The sequence below is a fragment of the Chrysemys picta genome, chromosome 6 (assembly GCF_011386835.1).
Source record: "Chrysemys picta bellii isolate R12L10 chromosome 6, ASM1138683v2, whole genome shotgun sequence".
In the NCBI taxonomy this organism is placed as follows: Eukaryota; Metazoa; Chordata; order Testudines; family Emydidae; genus Chrysemys; species Chrysemys picta.
The window spans coordinates 99,057,755-99,075,305 of NC_088796.1; the positions used below are offsets into that span (position 1 = coordinate 99,057,755).

Here is a 17,551-nt window from a genome sequence, read left to right on the forward strand (position 1 = left end):
TGTACTTCCCCTGGGAGTACAACAACCTTGTGAATGAAACAGAACCCTCTTCAACTGAGGAAGGCATCCACTTTTTTCTGCAGTTATTCCTGGAGAGGAAGTCATTTTCAGGGAATGCCAGCTTAAAGCTGGTTCTGCATGTTAGTCTCCAGCTATGCAAGGTCAATCAACCTTAATTATCAGTTTGTGTTAAACAGTTTAAACTTTCCATTTGCTTTTAACGGAATAAACATATAGTGGTGAGGAGCAAATCTCAAAGTTGGGAAGTTCAGTTTGGACAGCCATTCAAAGTTTCATATGTTTAATATGAAAAGTATCCTTGCAATCAGGATGTATATCTGTCATAATTTGCTTTTTCCTATGTGATTTCCAGTGCTTTCTAGGTTCAACTGTGTCATGACAATGCTTTGAGAATAGCTCCCTCTTGATACTTCAGTTTCTAGTCCATGGCTGTAAGAGGATAATGCAGAGAAGAAACAGAAACCAAAAGGTAAACAAACGTTTTCATAACCAGGAGCGCCGCCAGCTTTTCTGCTGCCCTAGGCGGCGGAAGGTCCCGCCCCGAAATGCCGCCCCCCACAGAGGCGGCGGAAGGTCCTGGCACCGAAATACCGCCACAGTCGCGCCCCCCAAATTGTAGTGCCCTAGGCAACCGCCTAGGTCCCCTAATGGGTTGCACCGGCCCTGTTCATAACCCCAAAACATTTTAGGCTTGGTTTGAGTAAAGGACCAAGTTTTGGTTGACTCTTGTTTTATCTGAACCTGTTCAATATCCTTAGTTATCAGACCAAGCTGACATAAGGCAGGCTAATATGAAAATGTGTCAACTCATTTTAAGCTTTTTTTTCTTAGAAATTAACTATGAATGCAATATTATATATTACTGCATATAAACTAGATCAGAAATACACTTTACATATGACCCTCACTACAATTCACATAACAGACTTTGCATCCAGACTCCCTCTACTGCCCAAACTAATTTCAATTATGCTTTGTTCTCTGAAGACAGAGGCTTTCATTCATTATGAACTAGCCCTCGCTGTGAAGGATAGTCCTTAGTTTAGAACCTATGTACCATCATCCCACATTAAACCTGGTATTATCTGAATGTTAATACAATGAATTATTTATATCACAGATGCAGGACCATGAAAGTGAGGTTTTTAAAAAAATGTCCTCTATAATAAAGAGATTAACCAACATATTTTGGGCTCAGAGCCCACATATGTAATAAGCACCATTTATGCCACATGTTAAGGGCTTACAATGGTTTTGAGAAGTATATAGGGTGCTGTGTGTGTCGTGAATGAAATGAGGTGAATTTAATGCTTTAAGCTTTCTTATTATCTTTATTGTGCCCTTAATTTTGGCTCTTTGTCCCACATTTGGGCTTTGGTGAAAGCAAAATATGCTGGTACAGCAGTCTAATTTAGAGCGTTACACTGATAAAAATAATTACTATAATGCACATGTTTTGTAAAATAAAATAAAAACATGCTGCTGTGAAGCCTAGATAAAGGAATACAAACTTTGATCATAAACAAAATGACAAGATGTATCTATTGTAGTACGTCAGTCTATTCCAGTCCTTCACTGATATAAACATTTTGTGAACATAAGAACAGCCATACTGGGTCAGACCAAAGGTCCATCTAGCCCAGTATCCTGTCTTCCAACAGTGGCCAATGCCAGGTGCTTCAGAGGGAATCAACAGAACAGGTGATCATCAAGTGACCCATTCCCTGTCGCCCATTCCCAGCTTCTGACAAACAGAGGCTAGGGACACCATCCATGCCTATCCTGGCTAATAGCTATTGCTGGACCTATCCTCTATGAATTTATCTAGTTCTTTTTTTAACCTTGTTATAGTCTTGACCTTCACAACATCTTCTGGCAAAGAGTTCCACAAGTTGATTGTGTGTTGTGTGAAGAAATACTTCCTTTTGTTTGTTTTAAACCTGCTGCCTATTAATTTCATTTGGTGACCCCCAGTTCTTGTGTTATGAGAAAGAGTAAATAACACTTCCTTATTTACTTTCTCCACACCAGTCATGATTTTATAGACCACTATGATATCCCCCCTTAGTAGTCTCTTTTCCAAGCTGAAAAATCCCTGTTTTATTAATCTCTCCTCATATGGAAGCTGTTCCATACTCCTAATGATTTTTGTTGCCCTTTTCTGAACTTTTTCCAATTCCAATATATCTTTTTTGAGATGGAGCAACAACGCAGTATTCAATATCTGTGAATTAAATGTCTGAGTGCATACCAAATTGAAAGACCTTTCTGTTTTATTAGTGATGTACTTTTAGCTGGCTGATGTAACAGGAGCTTTTTCTAAAAAATAAAAGAGCGAATCTACAGGCTCTTGCTCAACTCTTGAAACGGATGTTATTAAGAATTAACACTGGAAAAGAGTCAAATACAATCATAACGGGAGCCTGTGAGGATACCAGACTTATTTTGCTATATCTATCATTCTCTGAAGTGATGTAACTTACATCTGTGCAGTCATGTAAATATTTTGCTGATTCATTTAAAGTGACTAAATGAAAAAGACCGGCTAGGACAGATCTGGAACTCCCTGTTAGGTTTTGAAGGGTAACTGAAACAGTTTCTGTTTTTTAAAAAAGGAAATATTTCCAAATGTTAAATTATCTTATTACCCTGAAAAATTGTCACAAAGTTCAGCTAATATATGTGGTAACTGTTAACTTAACTATTGGTGTGTTTTGCCTGCTGAATCCATCCTTTATAATTAGGCTTGGAAGGATTCGATTTTTATGGGAAATGTTGGTAAACACTGATTTCACCATACAAATGCAAACCAACAAAAACATTTTTCCATTGATAATAATTGAAATTTACAGAAAGATAAAGTAAGAAAAATGCTGCTTGATTTAAGGACATTTAGTTTGTATATTTTGTAGGGCTGTCAAGGGATTAAAAAAAATTAATCGTGATTAATCGCGCTGTTAAACAATAATAGAATACCATTCATTTAAAAACATTTTTGGATTTTTTTTACATTTTCAAATATATTTATTTCAATTACAACACAGAATACAAAGTATACAGTGATCACTTTATATTTATTTTTGATTACAAGTATTTGCACTGTAAAAAAACAAAAGAAATAGTATTTTTCAATTCACCTAATACAAGTACTGTAGTGCAATCTCTATTATGAAAGTTGAACTTACAAATGTAGAATTATGTACAAAAACCTGCATTCAAAAATAAAACAATGGAAAATTTTAGAACCTGCAAGTCCTATTTCCTAATTTTAGAGCACTCAGTCCTTTTTCTTGTTCAGCCAGTTGCTCAGACGAACAAGTTTGTTTACATTTGCAGGAGATAATGCTGCCCGCTTCTTGTTTACAATATCACCTGAATGTGAACACAGGCGTTCTCAAGGCACTATTGCAGCCGGTGTCGCAAGATATTTACGTGCCAGATGCACTAAAGATTCATATGTCCCTTCATGCTTCAACCGCCATTTAATGGGACATGCATCCATGTTGATGATGAGTTCTGCTTGATAATAATCCAAAGAAATGTGGACCGACACATGTTCGTTTTCATTATCTGAGTCAGATGCCACCAGCAGAAGGTTGATTTTCTTTTTTGGTGGTTCAGATTCTGTAGTTTCCGCACTGAAGTGTTGCTCTTTTAAGACTTCTGAAAGCATGCTTCACACCTCATCCCTCTCAGATTTTGGAAGGCACTTCAGATTCTTAAACCTTGGATTGAGTGCTGTAGCTATCTTTAGAAATCTCACATTGGTACCTTCTTTGCGTTTTGTCAAATCTGCAGTGAAAATTTTCTTAAAATGAACAACATGTGCTGGGTCATCATCCGAAATTGCTGTAACATGAAATATATGGCAGAAAGCAGGTAAAACAGAGCAGGGGACATACAAGTCTCCCCCAAGGAGTACAGTCACAAATTTAATTAACGCATTATTTTTTTAACAAGCATCATCAACATGGAAACAAGTCCTCTGGAATGGTGGCCGAAGCATGAAGGGGCATACAAATATTTAGCATATCTGGCACATAAATGCCTTGCAATGCCGGCTACAAAAATGCCATGCAAATGCCTGTTCTCACTTTCTGGTGGCATTGTAAATAAGAAGAGGGCAGCATTATCTCCTTTAAATGTAAACAAACTTATTTGTCATTGGCTGAACAAGAAGTAGGACTGAGTGGACTTGTAAGATCTAAAGTTTTACATTGTTTTGTTTTTGAGCATAGTTATATAACAACAAGAAATCTACATTAGCAAGTTACACTTTCACAGCAAAGAGATTGCATTACAGTACTTGTATGAGGTGAATTAAAAAATACTATTTCTTCTGTTTATCATTTTTAGAGTGCAAATATTTGTAATAAAAATAATATACACTTTGATTTCAATTACAACACAGAATACTATATATATATATATATATGAAAATGTAGAAAAACATCAAAATCTGTCATAAATTTCAATTGGTATTCTACTGTTTAACAGTGTGATTAAAACGGCAATTAATTTTTTTTAATTGCGATTTTTTTTAGTTAATCTGCGATTAATCGACAGCACTAATATTTTGACATGTGATGTTAATAATTTGTTTTAATGGTTATAACATTTTAATTTGTTGAATCTCCACATTTACCGTCATAAAATAATTAATTTTTATATTTATTTTTATAATTTATAATTTCCTGCAATTCTGAAAATTAAAATAGATAATAATAGAACAAAGTGCTGAAAAATAAACATTGATATTATCTGACAAAATCATAAAAAGCTAATGCTGCCAATGCTATTTGTAATACACCATTTTCTTCTTTTTGCTATTTCTCATGGTAACAGCTGCAAGAGAAAATATAACCCAGTATAAACGCTATGCTGAGAAATATTGAAATGAAGCTGTTAGCCTCTCCAGTACTTTAGGATCTGGATTTACAATTTCAAAAACAACTAGCAAATGCCATCATCAAGGCATTTCATTTTGCATTCCAGATAGTCTGAAATGTAATATCCTTGTAATCACTCCAACCTTACAGACCCTATCTGTAGGGCTCCATCGGAAACTCTAGCCGCACAAATAACTACCATAAATAATTTCTTTGTAATCAACTAAATTCTACTGCAGCAAAAAACTGCTTGGCTCCACAGATCATCCATACAGGGGATCAGTTTGTACAATAGCATTGAAGATCAGTCTTTTGATCTCTGCATTACTGATGCTTTTGTAACCTGTAGTTGTATCATAGATACTGCTGGTAGCCACATGGAAAACATTTGGGACTGGACATACCAATCTGTTCATAGACCCTGACAGAACAGCTAGCTACTTTGAGATGAACTGGTAAGTACTAAGTATTATTTCTTTCGTTCTACTCCTTTCCAGGCTCCCCTACATAATTCCCAAATAATCATGTGAAAAACACAGCTCTCCATAGTTCACTAAACCATGAGCTCAGGTTTCAATCAATTGCAATGCTCAAGAGAGTGCTTTCAGTCAGTGCTTACCTCATTGTCCGACTCCACAAGTACTTGATCATATTCACTAAGGGCTACTAGAAACATGATTGATGTGACATTTTCAAAGCAATGTATCCATTTTCTTCTTTCTGATCGTTGGCCTCCTACATCCACCATTCTGCAAGGTTAACAAAATCCACATCAATTCCAGGGGAAAACAAAGAATAATAAAAATCAATGTACATCCACTTATGGAGCATCAAATTCAGCAATTTAGGTAATGAACAATTTGGGTGGAAACCAAAAAAAAAAAAAAAATCCCTTTTTTTGTTAGCAGCCATTCCATTAATATTTAAAAATCAACAGTGTATGTGTTGCGGCGGAGGCAGGTTGCCATGTTTCCTTTACAAGCCTGACATGACTTATAGATTTTAATAATTATGAGCTTCATCCTCTGAAGTGCTCTGCATGCAGAAATCTCATTGAAGTAATTCTGAGCACCACCCGGGGAGTGCTTGCAGGACTCAGCCCCATAGATTTAGCAGAAACAAGCATGCAGAGCCTAGGGTAAAGCAGTTTGTAGCCAAGGTAAAAATGATTGTAACTGAAATAGTTTCTGTATTTTTTCCATATAATTACAAGATATATTTTGAGGAAGTAGCAAATAATTTTCAAAAGATAACAAATCAATATATATTGGGGGACAGATGATCTAGTGAGAAATAAATTTGAAAACGAACATTAAACTGAAGTAATTTAATCTTTTGGATGGGATATGTGAGCATGTGACACATAAATAAACTTAGAATCAACATAAAATTTGAAAAACGCGTTTTATTGAAAGTGCCTAAGATGATTTTTCAATGTCTGCCAAGAACAGAAGTTAGTCCTTCATATAGATAGTGGTTCATCCATTCCTTCAGTATCAACTGCTTAAAAATGACACAGTGTTACAATTAAGAATAATTACATACAATCAGAAAAAAATTATACTACTCCTATTACACTTTAGTCACTTGAAGAATATGATGGAATGAGCATATAACTGACTGAAATTCAGTAGGATAGCATAAATGTCCTTTTTTGCATTTTGCATTTGTAATTGTAACACCCCCTTATTCTGTATTCATTTAAAAACTTTAGCACTTGGTGACACAGACATGGAGGAGGAGGAGTGAAATGCATATAAGGTAGTGAGTATTCCTACTGAAAACAATGAACATGAGCTGAAAAAAATTGGGCACAACATAAAATATGCATTTTCAGAGTTTAAGTTGATTCTCATCCTGAATTCAAAAAGAGCCTCAACTCAATCTCCCTTTTGCAGGCAAAGTTTTGCACCCACAATTATCAGCCCAAAAGCTCTTACTTAGATGTTTAATTTGCAGGTGCAATCAAGTATTTATATTTTTATGTGACAGCATTTGCTTGAAATTAACTGTGTGTAAAATTATTTGTACAAGTAAAAGTAACCTTGCAAATATGTGAACTACTCATTAAAAATCAAGCCCTCCAAGTTTATCTTTGCGCTTCATCTAATAAATAGGAAACGAGGATGCACAATGGACTTTGGTTTATATATGTTAACATACATATAATTTGTAATTAAACATTGCTATAAATATTTTTTAAAAAACCAGTTCCAAATTATTCCACTATGACCATAAGAACTTAATTAAAACATACACAGGTTTATTTTCTTTCCCTCTCTTGATCTCTTTACTTATTCCTTATAGTCAATTGGTAACAACTTGTGTACAATAACGAAGAAACAAAATGATCAAACAAATAACTAAAGTGCAGAATTATTTTATGTTTACACACTTTTTTTTTACCAGTCTGTGATATTTTATAACTAACATACAATAAAAACAAAAATAAATGTATTAAGCATTTTTTCTTGTTTTCTACCTGAAAATGACGCTTTGTAAGTCGAATGGATATTCAATGATCCCTGTTGTTGGGACTCGAACTCTAAGCACATCTTGTTGGGTGGGCAGATAGGCAGGTTCTGCTATACGGTCCAGGTCGTTAAGATAGCTACAGACAGGGAGAAACAACAGGAACGCAAGACAGTGACACCATAATCCCACTGAGGGAAGGAGCAGGGCCAGGTGAGGAAGGGAAATGGGAGAGTGAGGTCGGAAGAAGTGTAACAGAAATAGAGTATAGGTAAAAAAAAAAAGGGGGGGGGGAGGGTGCAGGGAAGTTCACCATTCTTCCCACCCTGCTCTTAACAAAATTCCATTACACACTGGATGTTGGCAAAGAAACCCTACCACAAGTGTCTCAGTATTATTATTTTCCTTTTCAACAGATTATGCTTGGCTTTCTCCTAAGGAATTCCTAGATTCAACCCACATAAGTACTCAACACTTTTAAAAACAAGACAAAAAAATCAGAAAGATAAAATTGTGTAATTCTATATACAAATGTAGATATTAATTACCTGGTGTATAGAAAGAGGTGTTCAAATAGATTTGCATGTTTTTCTACTGTATCTATATATGGGAGCACAGACAAAGACAGGCACAACAGATAGCTAGATACACATACCCCAAAATCCTGAACTGCTCTAAAACAAAGGTGAATTGACTTAATGTAGATCAATGCCTGGTTAGGAAACTTTAGGAAGACAAATGGACTCCCTAGGAAACATACAACTGGCCAGAGCCAGAACAAAAAGATATACCCTCAAGATCAAAGGATTATTCAGTGGTGCCAGTTGTGGACAATTCACAGATTTTAAGGCCAGAAGCAGGGTGGATAAAAATCAATGATTTAAATTGCTTGTTTAACATTGTTTAAAACTTATATCTGTATTAAATTGCTTGTTTAAAATGTATATAATGCTTTTTGTCTGGAAAAAAAAGTTTCCCTGGAACCTAACCCCCCTTATTTACATTAATTCTTATGGGGGAAATTGGATTCGCTTAACATCGTTTCGCTTAAAATCGCATTTTTCAGGAACGTAACTACAACGTTAAGCGAGGAGTTACTGTGATTCTATAGTATGAGACAATATATTCATGTAATGTTTAAGAAAAGTTTTGTAAATAAGTTCCAATAGTTCATGGATTAGGAACCCAATTTTATAGGGTTCCAGGAGTTTCTGTATAGATTATTTAGGTTAATCTTTCTATCTACCCAATGGGACTCAGTGATCAGTCTAGAACAGGGGTGGGCAAACTTTTTGGGCCGAGGGCCACATCTGGGTGGAGAAATTGTATGCAGGGCCGGGGCAGGGGGTTGGGGTGCGGGAGGGAGTGTGGTGTGTGCAGGAAGGAGCTCAAGGTAAGGGATTGGGGCAGAGGAGGGGTGCGGGGTGTATGAGGGGGCTCAGGGAAGGGGGTTGGGGTGCAGAAGGGGTGCGAATTGCAGGAGGGGGCTCATGGCAGGGAGTTGGGGTGCAGGAGGGGTGCAGGGTGCAGCGGGGGCTCAGGGCAGGTGGTTGGGGTGTGGGGTGTACAAGGGGGCTCAGGGCAGGGAGTTGGGGTGCAGGAGGGGTATGTGGTGCAGGCAGGGGGCTTAGGGCAGGGAGTTGGGGGGCGGGGTACAGGAGGTGTCCGGGCTCCGGGGTGGCAGCGGCATGCACCGGGGCCAGGGCAGGCTCCCTGAATGCCTGCCCTGTCCCCTCAGCCCCGTGTTGCTCCAGGAAGCGCTACGGCCCCTGGGGGCGGGAGAACGGAGGGCTCCATGTGTGCTGCCCTTGCTGCGCCTCCAGGTACCTCCCATGAAGCTCCCATTGGCAGCGGTTCCCCGTTCCTAGCCAATAGGAGCTGCGGGGGGTAGTGCCTGGAGGCAAGGGCCTGGGGGCTGGAGGGACATTGGGGCGGCTGCTGCTGAAAGTGGCGCGGGGCCTGTGGCACCACGGGGAACAATCCCGCGGGCCAGATCCAAAGCCCCAGGGGCCGGCTCCAGCCTGCAGGCCATAGTTTGCCCACCCCTGGTCTAGAAGATACCATTAGAGATGCTTAGTTTTGCAGTTTTCAAACTATGGATTTGTGTCTCCAGAGATAACATGCTTGTTAACAGCAAAAATGTTTTGAAATAAATAAAAAAATATAGAGAGGTGAGAAATAACAGACCTCAACCCTATTGTCCCTCTGCAAATTTGTGTACACAGAGTCAATCCCTTACCTCTCTCTAAAAGTGCAAAGTTTCAAAAAGTTCAATGAATAGAAGATTGTTGGGGGCGGAATAGATCTGGACAAGGAGAAGTAGTCTGGAGATAAATGTGAGAAGGGAGGGACAAGCAATATAAACAAAAGTGAAACTGTTTGAGCAGCACATTCCAGAAGTCTTGAGGTCTTTCTGAGTGTAGCCTGATTTGAGATCTACCATACCATTCTCTCACTAGAAAGGAAAACCTATAATGGCAGCAGGCCGTAAAAGAGACCCAGTTTGGGAATAAGAACCATTCAAGAAATATATGTTTGCTGATGATGTTTTAAAGAAAGTCACACCAGTGAACTGGTGGGAAGTCACTTAAGCACTTGGATTCAGAGACCGTTGAAGTGATAGTCTCACTTTTAACAGCATTAGCTTCTTTTGCCGGTGCAGAAAGAATAATTTTCTTCCTTTGGACTAATTCATTCCAAATTGAGAAATCATTTGGGACCCGAAAAAGCAGGAAAGCTTGTTTTTCTTTTCCAGATTACGAACAAACAGGAAAATGAAGGTGAAGATGACTGAGTTAGCTGCAGAAGCCAATATTTTAAGTTTCTCATATTGACCTGGCTGACGTAGTTGATTTAATTTTTGTTTTGTTTTCTAAAAAAATTCATTAAACTATTTAAGTTAAAAACAATTTGACAAAAACAAACCTGATTTTAAAAAACTTTAATGTTTAACTAAATTCAAAAATTCTTAAGCTTGTTTTGTTAAAATATTATATGTTTGCTGTTGGAGAAAAAAATCCAGAATACATAACGTTGTTGTTTTAGTTAAATAAAACAATTTAAAATGTCTGTCTGGTGATGTTCTCCTCCTAATACAGCATAGCAAGAAAAGCCTCCAAATATTAATGATTAACCTGTTGAAGTGGAGCTAGTTCACCTCTCAATGATTTCATAAATATCTGCTTCAATTACCTTTGGTAAATGAAATAACCAATCAATCATTCATTTTCTGATATAGCTGTAAAACTAATCTGAAAAGTTTTCAAAATAAATCACTTAAAAAAGTATAGTGTGTACCTTCTAAAAATGAAACCTACATCTATCTCTGAGTTGTGAAGAATATGTATTAAGGTTATAACAATCAACAAGAATGCACTTTTATGTAGAAAACCATGATTAAATCGAATCTTCCTGACTAGTGATTTAAATCATGATTTAAATCAAATCCACCCTGGACAGAAGGGACCATTATGATTAAGGCTGCGAGTCTGTCACGGAAGTCATGAATTCCGTGACTTTCTGGGACCTCCATGACTTCTGCAGCAGCCAGTGCGACTGACCCCAGGGCTGCCCTGAGCAGCTTGTGTGGTCCCCAAGCCAGCCGCACCTGCTGCTGCAACTGGGGCAGTCTCGAGCCACTGCCCCCTCTCCCCCAGCAGCAGCACTCTCAGCCCCCTCATCTCTCTGGGCCGCATGCCACTGCCCCTCCCCTGTGAGCACCAGCAGCAGTCCCGGGCCGCGCGCCGCCATCCCCTGCCCCAGAGCACCCATAGCGCCCCGGAGCGCCTCCTCCCCAAGGGCACCCAAGATTCAATCACGGTTTTAATCGCACTGTTGAACACTGGAATACCAATTGAAATTTATTAAATATTTTGGATGTTTTTCTCCACTTTCATATATATTGTATTTTGTGTTGTAATTGAAATCAAAGCGTATAATGTTTTTGATTACAAATATTTGCATTGTAAAAATGATAAAGAAATAGTATTTTTCAATTCGTCTCATACAAGTACTGTAGTGCAATCTCTTTCTTGTGAAAGTGCAACTTACAGAGAACGGTTACTTACCTTCTGTAACTGTTGTTCTTCGAGATGTGTTGTTCACGTCCATTACACATTAGGTGTACGCGCGGCGCGTGCACGGACGTCGGAAACTTTTTCCCTTAGCGGCTCCCGTCAGGCCGGCAGGGCCCCCTCCCTCCCGCCAGAGCGGCGCCTCGCTCTAGGGTATATATATCCCTGCCGACCTGACCCCTTCGGTTCCTTCTTGCCGGAGACTCCGACAGAGGGGAAGGAGGGTGGGAAGTGTAATGGACGTGAACAACACATCTCGAAGAACAACAGTTACAGAAGGTAAGTAACCGTTCTTTCTTCTTCGAGTGATTGTTCACGTCCATTACACATTAGGTGATTTCCAAGCTTACCATTGGAGGTGGGTAGGAGTCAAGGTACAACTGACTGTAGCACAGCCCGTCCGACCATCGCGTCCTCTCTGGTCTGATGGTGGATCGCGTAGTGGGCTGTGAACGTTTGTACGGACGACCAGGTGGCCGCTTTACAGATCTCATGGATAGGGACCTGCGCCAAGAAGGCCGTTGAGGACGCTTGGGCCCTAGTCGAGTGGGCCCGGATCTCTGGGGCCGGAACATTGGCGAGCTCATAACATGTGCGTATACAATGCACAATCCACGCCGATAAGCGCTGTGTCGAGATAGGCAAGCCTTTCATACGTTCCGCAATGGCAATAAACAGCTGAGGTGTTCTGCAGAACGACCTGGTCCGTTCCAGATAAAACGCCAATGCCCTTCGAACATCGAGGGTATGTAGGCTGCGGTGATGAGGGTCCGTATGGGGTTTAGGGAAGAACACTGGTAGACAAATGTCCTGTCCCATGTGAAACTGCGATACCACTTTCGGGAGGAATTTGGGGTGCGGCCTCAGTTGCACCTTATCCTTATGAAAAACTGTATAAGGGGGTTCTGAAGTGAGGGCCCTTAATTCCGATACCCTCCTGGCCGATGTGATGGCCACGAGAAACGCCACCTTCCACGAGAGGTGCATGAGGGAGCAAGTGGCTAGGGGCTCAAAGGGGGGCCCCATGAGCTTAGTTAGGACTAGGTTCAGACTCCACGCAGGGACCGGTGGGCGCGAGTAGGGAAACACCCTCTCCAGCCCCTTGAGGAATCGGGCCACTGTGGGGTTGGAGAACACGGACATTCCCAACTCTCCCGGATGGAATGCCGAAATGGCAGCTAAATGTATTCTTATCGAGGCGGGCGCAAGCCCCTGACGCTTGAGGTGCAGTAAGTAGTCCAGGATCGACGGAACTGAGGCCTGTAGAGGCTGTATGTGCTGAGGCTCGCACCAGTGGGAGAACCTTTTCCATTTGGCCAGGTAGGTCGCTCTTGTGGAGGGCTTCCTACTACTAAGGAGAATTTGTTGAACCTGGTGAGAGCACCTGTGTTCCGCATCGTTCAGCCAGAGAGATACCACGCCGTGAGATGTAGCGATGACAGGTTCGGGTGGAGCAGGCAACCCTTGTCTTGTGTGACTAGGTCGCGATGGAGGGAGAGGGTGATTGGGTCGGCTATGGACAATTCCAGCAGGGTCGTGAACCAATGCTGGTGTGGCCAGGCCGGGGCGATGAGTATAATTGTCGCCCTGTCCCTGCGGGTCTTGAGGAGGACCTTGTGTATGAGCGGGAACGGAGGGAAGGCATACCTCAGGCTCCCTCCCCACGGAATCGTGAAGGCATCTGCCAATGATCCCGGGCTGAGGTTCTGAAACGAGCAAAACTGAGGGCATTGACTGTTGTCCTTGGTGGCGAAAAGATCCACCCGGGGAAAGCCCCACCTCCGGAAGATTGAATGCAGGACATCTCGCCTCAACGCCCATTCGTGCATTTGGTAGGATCGGCTGAGGCGGTCCGCTAAGCCGTTTTGGATCCCCGGGAGATACGTTGCAATGAGATGGATCGCATGGGCTATACAGAAGTCCCATAACTGGAGTGCCTCGCGACAGAGGGGAGAGGACCGGGACCCGCCCTGCTTGTTTATATAGAACATGGCGGTAGTGTTGTCCGTCAGGACTGCCATGCTGTGACCTTCTATGGTGGCGTGGAAGGTCTGACAGGCGAGGCGAACCGCTCTTAGCTCCTTTAGATTGATGTGAAGCAACCTGTCTTCTTTGGACCACAAACCTTGGGTCCGCAGTTCCCCCAGATGCGCCCCCCCAACCCAGGTCCGATGCATCTGTTACTAACGTCAGAGTGGGCTGTGGGGCAGCGAAGGGGATCCCTTCGCAGACCTGCTGTTGATCAAGCCACCAGCAGAGCGAACCTAAAACCCGAACCGGGATCGTCACCACCAGATCCAAGGGGTCTCTGTTGGGGCGGTATGTTTGGGTAAACCACAACTGCAAGGGCCGGAGCCTTAGGCGGGCATGTCTGACTACATGTGTGCAGGCTGCCATGTGTCCCAGGAGCTGCATGCAACACCTTGCCGTTGTCGTGGGGAATTTTTGGACTGAGCTTACGGCCCTCTGAATTGTCAGGAACCGTGACTCTGGGAGGCTTGCCCACACGGTCACCGAGTCCAGGACTGCACCTATGAAGTCCAGTCTCTGTGTGGGAGCTAACGTGGACTTGGGCACGTTGACCAGGAGGCCGAGCCTGCCGAACATCTGTAAGGCCAGCGTCACGTGAGAGCGGACCTCGGCCTCTGACCTGCCCGCGAGGAGCCAGTCGTCCAAGTACGGGAACACGTGCATCCTTCTCTTCCGAAGGAAGGCTGCTACCACGGACATGCATTTCGTGAATACTCGTGGTGCTGATGCCAGGCCAAAAGGCAGGACCGTAAATTGGAAATGGCGCTGGTTGACGGTGAAGCGCAGGAACCGCCTGGGCCGGATTGATGGCGATGTGAAAATAGGCATCTTTCATATCGAGGGCAGCGTACCACTCCCCCGGATCCAGGGATGGGATAATAGTTCCAAGGGAGACCATACGGAAGCGCGTTCTGACCAGAAACTTGTTTAGGTCGCGCAGGTCCAAGATAGGATGGAGGCCCCCTTTTGCCTTGGGAATCAGGAAATACCTGGAGTAGAATCCTTTTCCCCTTAGGTCTGGTGGGACCTCTTCCACTGCTCCTACTGCGAGAAGGGTCCGTACCTCCTGCATGAGAAGTTGCTCGTGAGAGGGGTCCCTGAAGAGGGACGGGGAAGGGGGATGGCAGGGAGGGGGCGAGGAAAACTGGAGGGTATAGCCCGCCTTCACTGTGCGCAGGACCCAGCGGTCCGATGTTATGCGCAACCATGCCCGGTAGAAATGGGACAGGCGGTCCTTGAAACTTAGAGGAGGATCCGGTATGGAATGTGGTACGCTGTCCTCGAGCGTAACTTCAAAAGCCTGGTTTGTTCCCTGGCTGCGGCTTGCCCTGGCCGTGACCTTGACCCTGGTTAGGCGTATTGTTACGTCTCCGCCTGTTATCCCTGCCACGACGGCGGTACGGTTCGTGCCGAGGGCAAGGGTGGAACTGCCTCTGTGGTGGCTGAGGTTTAAAGGGCTTGCGCTGTGTCACCAGGGTATGCATTCCTAATGACTTCAGGGTTGCTCGCGAGTCCTTAAGGCTATGTAGCTTGGCGTCCGTTTGGTCGGAGAACAAGCCCGAACCTTCAAACGGGAGGTCCTGCAGGGTGGTCTGCACCTCTGCCGGAAGGCCTGAAGCCTGTAACCATGCCGAACGCCTCATCACTACCCCGACGCGATTGTTCTAGCCGCTGCGTCGGCTGAGTTGAGGGAGGCCTGCAATGAGGTCTTGGCACCGCCATCCCCTTGTCCACCAGGGCCGTGAACTCAGGATGTGCGTCCGGCGGTAGGGAGTCTTTGAACTTGGAGACTGATGCCCAAGAGTTAAAATTGTGCCTATTTAGAATCGCCTGCTGATTAGCGATCCTCAGCTGGAGGCCCCCAGACGAATAGACTTTCCTTCCGAACAAGTCCAATCGTTTTGCCTCCTTGCCCTTGGGCGCAGGGGCTTGCTGACCATGACGCTCTCGCTCGTTGACCGCCGAGACCACCAGCGAACAAGGAGACGGGTGCAAAAAGAGTAAGTCAAACCCTCTAGATGGGGCGAAGTATTTTCTCTCCACACCTCTTGCAGTTGGTGCACTGGAGGCCGGCGTTTGCCACACCATCTTATAGTTGGACTGGACTGTCCGTATAATCGGGAGAGCGACTCTGGAGGGCCCCTCCGGGCTCAGGATGTCGACCATGGGGTCCTCCTGTTCTATAGTCTCCTCCGCTTGCAAGCCCAGATTGAGGGTTACCCGGCGAAGCAGGTCTTGGTGCGCCCGATGATCAATCGGGGAGGGCTGGACACTGTCGTGCCCGCTACTGCCTCGTCCGGCGAGGAGGAAGAGGTCGGGGCCTTCTGCCCATCCTCATCTTCCTGCAACCCGACATCGACCGGTTGCTCCTCTGGGGCCTGTCCCACGGTGTGGGACTGGGACGGTACCGTGCTCAGTGCCGAGTCCACTCCCTCCCGCTCCTGCGGTCTAGAGACCGTTGCCTCCTTATGAGATGGCGGGCGGTACTGCGGAGAGCGGGATCGGTACCCTGATGGCCCGGATCTCGAGGTCCTAGATGGGGGCCCTTGCTGGTGGTAGGCCCAGGGTGTCCAGAACGGCCATTGGCTTGGTTGGCCCCATTGGGGATGGCCACAGGCTTCGTAGTCCCTACTAGCCTGTGCCCTATGGGCATACCCGCCGTACCGGCCCGAGTCAGTCTCCGACACCACGGACGGTGATCTGGAAGGCCACGACGGAGCCGTAGAACGGTGCCGGTCCGGGTTTGGGGAGTAGCGCCTCTGCGACAGGGACCTGGAGCAGCGTCTCGCCGACCTGGACCTGGATCGGTACCGGTGACCACGGGACCGGGAGCGACTACGGCTGGTCGGTCTCGGGGAACGTACCGCCGATGCATCCCGGTGCCGACTCGTGTATGGTGCCGACTGCTGCGGCGCTTTCTGCGCCGAGGGCAACTGGGAGTCCACCGAGGCGGAGCTCGACCGGGACCGGTGCCTTGAACGGTGCCGAGATGGCGACCGTGATGGGCGCACCATCGCCGGCTTGCCTCTGTGTGGCAGCTTCGGCAGAGCGTCCTCAGTTCGTGGAGGGCCCTCAACGGACAATGCAATGAGGTCCTTTGCTGCCTCAAATGTGTCCGGAGTGGAGGGCTGTTCCAAGAGCTCCTCCAGCCCTTCATCCTCACTCGACGCGCCTATCCCGGGGCTCGACGGCCTTTCGGCGCCGGAGCCACTACCGGGGCCTGTGCCGGGGCCGTGCCGGCCTTAGGCGCACTCGAGGTCTTCACCGGCGCTGCCCTCTTATGCGGGGAGCGTCCTCGGGCCTTGGGTTGGCCCTTCGATTTTGCCGGCGAAGACGACCGGTGTCGTACATGCCCCCGTTGGGTCGGTGCCGTGGGCTTCGAGTGACCCGCCGGCGCCGGTTCCCGCACCGATGCCGGGGCGCTCCGCACTGAGGCAGACGGTGCCGCCGAAGTGGAGGGCTGCAACGCCGTCTCCATGAGCAGCTGCTTGAGGCGAAAGTCTCTTTCTTTCTTAGTTCTGGGCTTAAAGGCCTTGCAGATCTTGCAGCGCTCTTTCTGGTGAGCTTCCCCCAGGCAGCGGAGACACGAGTCGTGGGGGTCGCTCAATGGCATAGGCTTGCGGCACGTGGCACAAGCCTTGAAGCCTTGGGCGTGCGGCATGCCGTGCCGCCCAGGGCTGGTGCCGGGGTTGACCAAGCAACCACAGCAGGAACTTTAAGTACCTAATGAGCTGTTAACTACTAAGCTCAACACTACTACTAATTAACTGATAACTGTTTGCTAAATAACACTAATGACTATGCTAAGGGACACTCTCAGACGAGAGACAGAGTTGTTCCAACGCCGCCACGGACGGTAAGAAGGAACTGGAGGGGTCGGGTCGGCAGGGATATATATACCCTAGAGCGGGGCGCCGCTCTGGCGGGAGGGAGGGGGCCCTGCCGGCCCGACGGGAGCCGCTAAGGGAAAAAGTTTCCGACGTCCGTGCACGCGGCGCGCGTACACCTAATGTGTAATGGACGTGAACAATCACTCGAAGAAGAAATGTAGATTGCTTTTGTTAC

At 45.1% G+C, this 17,551-nt stretch overlaps 1 protein-coding gene across 2 annotated transcripts in view; it reads right to left on the bottom strand.

Moving 5' to 3' along the window:
* LOC101949854 (guanine nucleotide-binding protein G(q) subunit alpha) overlaps positions 1-17,551 on the bottom strand; it is a 220,243-nt gene that overhangs the window by 42,352 nt on the left and 160,340 nt on the right. For both annotated transcript variants that reach the window (XM_005297722.5, XM_065550528.1), the window contains 2 exons: positions 7,393-7,521; positions 5,530-5,659 (listed from right to left, as the gene is read on the bottom strand). In XM_005297722.5, coding sequence (XP_005297779.1) covers positions 5,530-5,659; positions 7,393-7,521 — 259 coding nt within the window. The remainder of the gene's footprint in view (positions 1-5,529; positions 5,660-7,392; positions 7,522-17,551) is intronic.